The sequence below is a fragment of the Triplophysa dalaica genome, chromosome 23 (assembly GCF_015846415.1).
Source record: "Triplophysa dalaica isolate WHDGS20190420 chromosome 23, ASM1584641v1, whole genome shotgun sequence".
Classification (NCBI taxonomy): Eukaryota; Metazoa; Chordata; class Actinopteri; order Cypriniformes; family Nemacheilidae; genus Triplophysa; species Triplophysa dalaica.
In genome coordinates this window covers 10,188,808-10,200,471 of record NC_079564.1, presented here as the reverse complement: position 1 = coordinate 10,200,471, position 11,664 = coordinate 10,188,808, and the positions used below count along the sequence as shown (strand labels likewise).

General features: G+C 41.2%; 1 protein-coding gene across 1 annotated transcript; it reads right to left on the bottom strand.

Moving 5' to 3' along the window:
* Window positions 1-427: 427 nt before the first annotated feature.
* On the bottom strand, window positions 428-10,946 carry inhbaa (inhibin subunit beta Aa). Its single transcript, XM_056738874.1, has 2 exons — window positions 10,002-10,946; window positions 428-3,069 (listed from the first exon to the last, which is right to left on the bottom strand). The coding sequence occupies exons 1-2, from the start codon at window positions 10,393-10,395 to the stop codon at window positions 2,297-2,299; spliced, it is 1,167 nt and encodes a 388-aa protein (XP_056594852.1). The 5' UTR covers window positions 10,396-10,946; the 3' UTR covers window positions 428-2,296.
* Between the last annotated feature and the right edge of the window lie 718 nt (window positions 10,947-11,664).

Below are 11,664 nucleotides of genomic sequence, written 5' to 3'. Positions count from 1 at the left end.
GTTGGAAAAGTTTATTCTGTGTATTCTTTATTGAAAATGGATAGCTACCAATATGGTTGTATTTTTTCATTTATCCACATTTAGCATAGGTTCGTTTTTTAACAATTTCATTCATTACATTTTATATCGTGCTTCTTAGTACTCAAAGTGCTTTACATCGAAGGGGCGAATCTTTTCAACCACCAGCAATGTCCAGAATCTACCTGGATGATGCGACAGCAGCCATATTGCTCCCGAACGCCCAACAAACACCAGCTTATTGATGGAGAGTTACGAAGCCAATTGGTACATATGAGGATGATTAGTAGGCCATGATGTGATTTTTTGTTTCAGTTCTGTGTTTTTTTGTGTAAGGTTCATGAAAGAAAAACAAATATCACAATCAACACATTTCTCATTTGTTTTAGTGTACAACCTTTTAACTTTAATGGTGAAGCAAAGGACAAAATACTGTAGAATAAATTAGATAAAAAAAATAGCCACAAGCACATTTTTGATTTGTACAACAAAGCAATGCAACATATTGGTATCTTGATTTCCATATATACAGAATAAAAAATATATTTTTTATTCTTAGTCCACTTACTTCAGTGTCAATTATTTTGTCTTAATAACAACAAACAAACAAACAACTAAAAACAAACAAAAACATATACAAATGTCTTTCTTTTTATAGCTTTTTTTCTAAATTTGAAATTATTTCTTTTTAAGAGTATTTTTTTATTAATTACATTTCAAATTGCATTCCCATCAGGAACATACTGTCACCAAAATGTAACACGACAAATCTATTTTCTTTTTTCGTTTCTTTTCCACAAATTGCTTCATTTTTGACATTGCACAGTGGTAAAGTATGTGATGGGTAGCGGAGACATTAACAAAAACAACTGCAAAACAAAAACTTTTTTTGGATCATGTAGGATCCTTTTAATATTTGGTGAAAAAATCTAAACATGAATTCATCTCCCAATTACACACACACACACACACAAAATCATTAAATAGCAATGCTGCACATTCATCTTTTTTTTAACAATCCACAATTAAAAAAAAAATGTAGAAGGATGGTTTAAGTGCTGTATTAACCATTCAGATGGCCAGTCACACATGGACTTTGCAGCAGTGCTAAAGCACACAAAAGAGTGAGCCGCAGTGCACTGGGACCTTGATGAAATGATTTAAAGGTCTTGCAGTTTGCTAAGACATCTTTGTAGGGGGCAAAGCATAGTGGTATCTTCTGAGCAAACATTTCTGAGACAGCCTAATAAGAGAAGATAACACTAAACACAATTCTTTGGTGTTGTTTAAAAAACCCAAATTCTACTTTGTAAAATGCACTTATGTAGTGTAGTGTAGTTTTAATTCTCTCACGTGTGATCTCTCCTTATTTGTATCTCTTCAGTAAGATTCATGCTATGTAGGTCTATGTCTGTTCTGAAGTGCTTCTTGTTTATCCGCTATACTCTATTTGTATATGTGGCTATGATGATCAAAATGTTGATATAGTGCAAAACTGTAAACGTTTTAACGTCTCTTTTTTAAGATAACAAACATGTACAGAAACCAAAATATAATAACAATAATTATTAACAATAGTCAGAATAATTAGAATAATAATAGAGAAATGTTTGGTTCCAGCAGCCCGTCAAACTTCTTTCAAGTATCTCTCAACGACACACACGAACGCACACAAACGTACACAAATACTCCCATAGGCACACTGTACATATACACAATTTTTTTCAATACACACACAACACACATATGACATTAAACATACGGACAAAGTATAAAAAGTCAACAAACATTAATTCTTTTTTTTGTTTGTAAAAGTAAATAATTAAGAAAAAAAAAACACCTTGATGAAAAATATATCATAATACTTGACAAGTTGCATAGGTTTGAGATTTCTTTTTCAGGCACCTCATCTACGTGATCTCTTTTCCCGCAGTGTATGGTCGCACCGCAGAGTAGGCCGCATAAATACCCTCTGACCTTGCTCCCGTTTTTTTGTAACAAAAATATATTATATTTTTTCTCTTTTGAAAGTGCGACACAGATTACTCTGAGTTACAGATACCCATCGGATTCTAAGACGACCACGCACAAGTGGCCGAAAGAAAGAGAGACCTGTCTGCTTGAGTTTGTCTTGAGGCAGTGAGATTCATGTCCTCCCTCTACATCTCTTTTGTTGTTCTTTCCCTCCATGCCATGGGGTTAAAGTTCGTTCCCCTTCCACCCAACCTTGCTCCTCTGTGTCTCTTTCCCCACCCTTCTTCTCTGTTTCTCAGCTGCCTTACGAACAACCGCATTCTTCTACAACCATGTTCGGCATGTCCTTTTTGACGATTTTCTGCTCTTCGTTGTAGTAGAGCATTGACATGGCTCTCAGGCGCGTGGGAACGCAACATGACTTGATGTTGTTGAAGGGGGTGTATCCTCTCATGCGATAGTGGTTGATGACGGTTGAATGGAAATACAGCGAGTCTCCGGTGATGCTCATGACGTGGCTGGGGCAGTCGCCTTCGCAGTAGTTGGCGTGATACCCAGGTGGAGCGATGATCCAGTCGTTCCAGCCGATGTCCTTGAAGTTTATGTAGAACTGACGTTTGCAGCAAACACGTACCTTGCCGTCGCATTCCAGGCCCCTTTTGCGACGTCTCCTTAGGGTCACTTCATCCATTCGTTTCACCACAGCCATGAGAAACGGCCGGTGCGATTGCTCGCGTTCGCCACCTCCCGGAGTCACAAGCACGGGCGTGGCCCGCGCATCGGCACACAGCGGACAGGAAACACGCAAGCTTAGCGCGCTGCCTCCTTGCTGCAGCAAAGCTTGCACGCTGGCTGACACAGAAAACGTATGCCAGCCGCTGCGTCGCGTGTCCACAGACTTCTCCGCCAGAATCTTCTCCCCAGTGCCCTGCTGCATGTGCAGCCGAATGGTGATGTTAGCACGGGTACGGTTGCCCTTTGGCAGTCGAAGAAAGAGCCAGACGTTGGCTTGCTCCACAAGGGTCATCTCGCCACCTTCCTTGGAGATGAGAAAGTTGATGAAGCCTGGAGCCACACCTGAGGGAAAGGAAGAGAAACAGACAAAGGCGATTAGTAAAGTGAGCAGATCTTTTTGTTATTGTTGTACTTGTGTTTCACTTTAGCCCGGGGCTCTGGTTGACTATGGAATCAGTATGCCAGCCACATCAGAGCTGATGCTGGGAGTGGCGGCATCTGTGGAACAGTTCCTCTTTGTGACCAGTTTTTCAAGGTTTCGGTAAAACGATCTTCTGTTTCATGTGATTATTTATTATGCATGGCACTGTATCTGCACATCAAATGCAGGATTTGGCTGTTCCTCCACACATGATCGGAAACAATCCCTCCGACCACCTTGAGCACCTCAAAATTTAAGGTTTTAAACCAACTGCATTAACTGAACAATTAAGAGCCTCTGTGGCTGGAATAAGGAGTTTGCTTAAAGAAGGGTAACACATAATGACCGTAACAACATACAGCGTGCAGCTGGAAGCAGTGATGTGGCATGTGGCTTGCTGTCTCATTGGATTGTAAAAGGCTGCTCCCTCTGGCTTTGATTCACACTGCATTACAGACAGAGGCAAGGCCTCTGAAAAATCTCAGTTCATGGATCATTTGAGTACTTCTAAACAAATCCGCTCAACCTGATTTAAACCCACAGCACATTTGACGGGATTATTTCCAGCTTTAAAATTGGTCACCTTGTAAAATCTAAAAATGCAAGAAAGTGTAACATCCGATATTTAATTGCTGATAATTTATTAATGATAATATTATTGGACGTACAAAATCAGTCACCCACCACTACGTATTCACAGGATTACAACACGTAACAATGATGTCAGACTATAATCGCGATAAGGATCCCTGGCCCAACTCCATCTATCCAAACACAGGCAAGCTTGACAAAAACGCAGTCTTAAAAATATTTTCCCTTCTAATCTGCATCAATTCAAAGAATCAAGTATCCTTAACATTTGCTAAATTGAGTTAACTCGTCAAACTGCCCCTCCGCGGCACCGGCCTACGTCCAAAGAAAAAGGTTGCCGCAATGCACAGGACCTTGCAACTCTGCATGCCTCCGAATATATTTGTAAGGGCGCAAAAAGAAATTTTGAAATTTGAGGAGTAAGAGTACAGACCCATGCGGTAATCCCTCAACAATAAACACCAATTTAACCACAAGGGCAGAGTTTGCACAGCTGTCCTGAACACAAAGATAGAGAATAACATTTACATTCCTCCCCTCCCCATCCATGTCTTCAAAAGGGGCGGGTGGCTGAAGTATAGAATCACCTGGGAGTTTAAGTGTGTGAGGGGGGGTTGGGGGGATGTCCACTCCTCTTTAAACAGGGCTTTAGTTAATGTGGTCTGTAATCCCTTTTTCTATCAGGTTTACCTTAAGGGGAATTAGCCTCTTTCATCTCCTTGTTGGCCTTCTGTTATATTGTACAGCTTGCAATGCCGCAGTGCTCAAAGCTCAATGGCTTGTGGAGTAAATAAGACCATGACCTGAAAGGTGGTCGAAACACACCTCACAGTTTATTTCATAACGTTCTTGGTTAGCTTTTATTTATCTTTGGCTAATTTGTTGACGATGCTGATTAAAGGCAACAGTTTTTCCACATGCATGCTAAATAAAAAAGGGAATCCTAACAAGTACGTCTTGGATTTAGAGGAACCATTCACGTACCAGCACATGTGCACGCTTGATGTTCTCAAGGTCTCACTGACTGACTACCATTAGTTTTGATTCAGGGTTGTTGTGATGATATCATGAAAAAACATCCTTAATCCAGGAAGGAAAGATTCTTGACCCGTTTTCTTCATTGAACCAAAATAATGTAAAGTTAGAAATAAAAGGCTGATGGTGGAAATATGACTCTTTTAATGGTCTTTGGGAGCGAATGACTTGAGTTCCTTGCCTGTTATGCAACATATTTCAAACGCAGTCATGTCAGCCACGAGAATGGATTTGACAGACTAAATAGCACTACGCTGTGAGCTATAATATCCTACAGTACTAATATATTTCAATTAATAATGAATTAAAAAATGGAATAATAGGTTGAGTCGCTACTATAATTCAGTCAGAAAGAGACTAGATCCTAAATGATCCGTAAGGAAAGAATTCCAAGAGAAAACACACAACAGAGACAGACGCTTCAATCATAAAACATCCTTTGGCATTATAATGTCACTGACAACAAAACCACTTGAATTCCTATCGGTGCACAGCATGTTGCTACAACTGCATTTACGACCTATTCTACCATAAAAAAGTGTAATTAAAGCTTATTTCCCGACCATAACACTGTAGAGTTTTGTATACATTCCCAGGCAAGTGTCCTAACACTGTCAAACCGTTTTCACGATATCACACCACGTGCCATAAAGGCCAACCATGCCTGATATGTACTTCCCCACACGGTCTCGTTCCCTCTGGTCCTCATCACCCGCAGGCATTCGAGGTACCGACAGCAGGCCTGATTTACTGTCAGACACCCCGTCCAACAGCGAAGAATCACCCGCTTCAACCAGCCCCTGCAGGCCAGTACAGCTCCCAGGGAACAAGAAGGGTAATGAGGAGAGTTACTGCTGCCTCCCCCCTCCTAACCTTTGGGAAGAATCTGCAGAGCATGGCTCAATGCCATGGACATGGACCTGCTTTTTCAAGTTCACTAGGACTGCAATTTAACCAGAATAGAGCCATTTACAAAAGGGTTCTTGATTTAACAATCTATATGGATGCAATTCTTTTTACTCGTTGATATAGATTTTTAAGGATTTGAGAGAGGCTTTGAGACTTTCTAGGCTCACCGCTCTTTGACCAAGTCAGCATCTGCAAGTGATAACCCACTCTCACGAACATGTTTGGATGATGCAGCAGCTGTCAAAGTAATAAATGAGCATAGTTGGCATGATGCTGCAGCATCCTTTGTTCACTACCTTGAAGCCAAGCAAACTTTAAGCCGCATATTAGCAAATGTCAGTGGCACTGAGGCATCCTGCAACCTGAGAAAGAGAGAATTTTGACCACGATAAGGCTAACGGATCCTAGGATAAAAAGGAAGCCTTTTAATGTGGTGCATGAAATTGTCCTTGAAGATGGTTCGTGGCTTTTTAACCTTATAGGGGTACTATACCCAAAAATAAAGATTCTGTCATCATTTACTCACCTTCGAGATCTTCCAAATCTATATAAATGACTTTGTTCTGATGAAAACAGAAAAATATATTTGGAAGAATGCTTGTGACCAAGCAGTTCTTGGACCCCGTTGACTACCATACTAGGAAGAAAATGCTTTATATTTTTTGTTCTGTTGAACACAAAAAAAGATATTTTGAAGAATGTAGGACAGCAAACCATTGTACCATTGTAAGTTTTCCTACTATAGTAGACAATGGTAGGGGTCCAAGAACTGTTTGGTAAAAGAATTTGTCTGAATTTCTTTCTTTGTTTTCAACCAAAGATATGTATACACGTTTGAAACAACTAGAGAGTATTAATTCATGACAGAATTTAAATTTTTGAGTAAATTAAAACCCTTTAAATGTTTAGTAGGCTGACTGTGCCAGGCTGCCAGCACAACAGCAAGAAAAATATACTCTTGAAATAGGTTGTAAAATTCACAATTCTTGGTATTACTGTTTCTATAAAATATAGGGAAGGAAAATGACTCTCACGCAAGACAACTTCTGTTTTCTGCAACATTATGTCTGGCACAACAACCACACTCGCAGAAGAATCGGGAAGTCAACTGAACTTTTACCATTACTGAAAGAAACGCAGAATTGTAAGGATTCCCCTGTGATAAATAGGAGGAGACAATGAAAAAGAGGAAAAGAAGTAAATATTGAGTCATTGTTTCAGAACATGTCAAGCTTTGCACATGCAGCCCGCACGCCTGAATGACATCAGAGGCAAAACATTAAGCGCCCACACATGTTTGCCACATCTAGCGCGACATCATTGCTATTCCTCCTGTTGGAAGCTTGAGCAAGATCCAACCACAACTTTAATAAACACTGGACAGAACTAGTCAGATCTTAAAGTATTTACAAGGTTCTGCATTTGTTCAATCATTCCCATAAATTATGAAAAACAAACTTTTATAGAAACCCTGTGTATCCTGTGTAGTCATTGACCTCTGGTCCCCACTTAAGACTCCCTTGATGTCCATGCTTAAAAAAACACTAACCGAAATAGTTTATTTTATATTTATTAACTTGAGGTGGTTATTCCTCGTCTTTAGAACTGCCAGAACCGGAAAGTCTGCAGACTAAAGGTTTTTTGTTATTCGCAGTCATGATAACATACACAAGCACTGATTGCGCGTGGCTGCAGGCTACGCGCTTAAATTGAGAGTAATCAGTCTTAGCATGTAGCGCTCATTCAACCAACATTGTATGTGGGAAATAATAGTTTAAACAACTAATCTGTAGCCGATAATAAAAGCCGGCTGGGGGTTCTGCAGTTGTTGTGTGTGTCAACTGATCTTCATCAAGGTCGTTTCTGAACCTATTTAGCCAAGAGTTTAAAACAACAGCCAACAGTAAACTACCAACGTTAAACGATTATGACATGGCAATTTGAATCCCAATGTGCACTTATTTGAGAAAATAAGTGCACGGAAATCAAACTGTGTAGGCTAGTTGTGTCAGAATTGCTTGAATACCGTGCAACAGGTTACTCTTATTGAAACAATTCTGAACTGTTATATAAGTGACCAGTGATGGAGAATGATCTACCAAAAGTTTCTCTGCACAAGCTTTATACTGTAACTTACATCATCATCATCATGTGTGTACTGTCAATACTATTATGGGAGCAGATTCTTGGATAAGACTCCAGACAGACAGTTTATGCACAAGTCTGGTGTCTGTATCATTCACATAATTACAGCTGTCTAAACAACCTGCTTAACACTTCAAATCAAATCAATTGTGTAAGAAGAACCAATATGCAGAACTGTGCATTACAGAATTTAGTTGAAAATCAATGAAGTTGCATTTATGTCTCTGCTTGTGATGCCCATCAAAATGTATTACCCGGTGTTACATTGCAGACTAAGTGATATTTGTCCATCCTTTGTGATCCATAATACTTTTATATTATTTGACATCTTACTGTTACTCTGTCGTGTCTGTATTTGCAAGGGTTTCGAGCTTTGTTGCGTCCCCCCTTGTGGTAGATTTTGAGAACGGCTCGTTTTGGGGAGCGCCGGTGAATATCTGATAACACATGTCAGACGCTTGACTGGAGTAAGCGGGAAAAGCTCACGAGCGCGAGGCGAGAGACAAGATTATCGCGAGGTTTCTGTGCGGTAACGCGGTGATGGTTTGGCGGGGGGAGATGAGGGAATTATGGTCGCTTTCATGAGCTTCAGGGTCTTTTTGCCTCGCATCCGAAACTCATGTGATGCAGATGCGGAGAAAGGACGTGTCCGGAATACATCACCGTTTGTCGGGTTGTGTCGGGTTCATGTTGGAAACTTAAACGCCGGTTTTGCGACAGACAGAATTCATAAATGTGTATGAGTAATCTTTACCTTGAGCATTAAAGAGCTCCACCCAGCTCTTAAAATAATATTATATCCAATGTGACAAAATAACTTTAGGCTAACTGCGGTATACTATAGTAAGGTTCAAAAACATTAGCCTGTGTATTTTACTGTATTTACTGTACTTTAAATATCAGTTTATATATCAGTATTTTCATGTGGGTTAACAAATGTTGAATTTGTCCATTGAAAAGCAATAGAAGTGTCTATAAGTGATACCAGCCTATATTTTTTTATAGTTATCAGTTATATTTATATTTAGCCTATATTTATAGTTATGGTAATTGGTTTCAACATAACCAGTGGCATTTGTTCCATCCACAGAGAGCATTAAAGCTGAGTTTGCATTATATGACAAGGCTTTGCCTGGCACCTAAAGATTATGAGGGCATGTTTCTCATAAAGCATCTCCTTGCTGTGGTGGAAAAAGCCACAGTTTTAAGATTCCAGTACGAGTTGCAGAAAATTTCAGCATGTTCAGCCAAGCTAAACTCTTAAACTTTTATATGTGTTTTAAATAATAGCAAAGAAAGGAGTGACATATTTTTTCCTCAAATTGTAATTAATTGCTCAGTGTTAGTTCACATCTCTTGTATACTAATTTTTGCACCAATACTTTCGCCTTTATAATAGAATGTCTTTCTAAATAGTCGTGCTTTCCACGCGGCTGCAGCGTTAGTTTTCCCAGCGCCTTAAACTCATGAAACATTCATCTTTCAGACAAGCAATCCAATTGCTCTGTTTGCCGCTTTTTAGGTCTGACACATCTGTTGAGTGCTCCTGCAGCACACCGCGGGTTCTCCTGTCTCTCCGTGTCACTCATGACCCGTTTGAGCTGTGTGACTCAGAGAAGAACCCAATCTCTTCTCACATCACGGGCTTGACAGCACCTTTGAACAGCTCTCACTGCAGCCGACAATGCTCTTTCTACCGCTTTGAAAAGCGACACAAAGGCAGTAACCGAACAGCTTTCTTTTTTCTCTTATAATGTGAAGAAGTCCTTTTTTTATTCCACCGAGTTATTTTTTATCTCCCTCGCAACCCTCTTCAGTCACATAGGGAAGCTACATAGGAGGCTGTCAGTCCCCAGGGAAATGCTCCTGTACAAAGCTTACGGCTAGAAGCCCCCGGGGGCCTTCACAGATAATTACAGATACTCTAAACCAGCAGGAGGTTTGTAGGAACCTCGAGAGGGGGAGCAAATTGCCGCAGCGCAGTCCTAGCTGTCCTCTCTGAGCCGCTCTCTGTGGCAACAGGTTTCCCGAAACTCTTCTGACTTAGCTAAACAGCTTTATAAACCCACCTCTAGTTCCGTCCAGTCCCGTCTATAATTTATTTTAACATACTTGTAAGCTAAGTCATTCTGTATGCATTATTTATTGACCCTTGCTTAAAATTCAGACTCACCGGCTTCGGCAAAGGTGATAATCTCTGTCTGTTCCGACTGGTCTCCCTCCAAACGGCTACTGGCCTCGTCCTCAATCAGGACACTCCCGTCCTTGGCCACGCGCCCCACGTGTACCTTGCGAATGGCATTGAGGAGCGCAGCACGAGGCACCGGGTTTGTGATGTTGGGGCGTTCTTGCAGGTGCAGCATGTTAAGTATGTGTCTCTTCACCGCCTCAACCACATCTTGCTGGGCTCCCTCGTCCTTTCGAAGCCGTGCCATGGCACAGGATGGACAGTCCGTGGCCGCTGCCTGTTCGGATGTTGCCAGGCTACCTTTGGTGACCATGGCACTGAGGGAGCAGGTCTGGATGAGCAGCAAGAGGATCCCGCTCAGCAGAGGGAGAGGGGACATCCTTCAATCACAGCTGTCAGTCACTGAGGAGAGCTGGAAGGTGCGGATTGAACACACCAATTTAAAATAAACTTACTTGAAAAGTTCCTTCGGAGTAAAACAAGAATCCTTCCGGTCGCTAGAAATAAAGTCTGCCCGAGGATGAGCTCGAGATTTGAGCGGAGCAAAAATAAAAGCTAAACTACAAATTGGAAAAAGTGTGGATGAAAGTGTATTCCTTGCTGGTAAGTTGTGAGACGAGGTGCTGATCGAAAAGCAGGACTAGTTCTGTCAGTGGCTTTCTCCCTCTTCAGGTCCTTGAGAAGTTTGGATGGGATGGACAGTCGGCTTCTGGATGTGCCCCAGGGAAGCAGTGCGCTCGTAAGAGGTCTGGGACTGCTCACTGTGCAAGAGTTGAATGGTTTTGTTGAAGTGGGCTGGACTCTTTCACTGGCTCTTGCTCCCCTGTCTCTCTGTTTCTACTTCTTCTCCCCTCCTTTACACAGTAATTATACCTTCCTCCCTCCCTCCCATCCTCTGCTCCCTCCCTCTCCGAGCATTTCCTTTTTAATTATTTATTTTTCTAATTGTTCTATTTGTAGGGTAGAGTAACTTTCCCCCCGCAGGGCTCATAGACCTACGCACGCATGACAAGTGATTTGTTGTTAAGTGCTGGCTATGATTGAGTCCACACCTCTGTCAGACTTAGTCATAGTGCAGTTTGCTGTGATGTTCATTCAGATGTTTGGAAAACGACAGTGCTGCTTATACCTGATATAAATTTAAATATGAAATGCCATTCTTGCTCATTATCATAATAAAGCATTTCTGAGTACTTTTGAGGTTGTCTTTTTCCAGCTGTATAACACTGTGGTGACACATAACTTCCTTTAAAATGAATTAGCCAATTTTGGCAATTTGTCGATCGTCAAAAATCACGTTTTCTTACATTTTCCTAAGTTCTCATAGGGTTAGGGAAAGAACGTCTTGACGTCATGCAAAAGTTGTGCACGTTAAGTCTTCCATACTTCCCCCTCAGCACATGCCGCATGCAGATTAACCAGCAAGTTGCCGGAAGACGAACTGTTTAACTGGCTCAGGACAGATGTCTGGGATTCTAGTGAGACGAGCAGCTGGGCTTGTGACATCATCAAAGGCTGGGGCCATGCGTGGGTCGCCCGTCTGCATAGCAGCCAAAATGTGTATGAGGGATCCTGCGGTCATACGAATCGGATGATACAGTAGGTTATGCAGACACCTTCATCATATTAGACACAATTTGTTTGACTG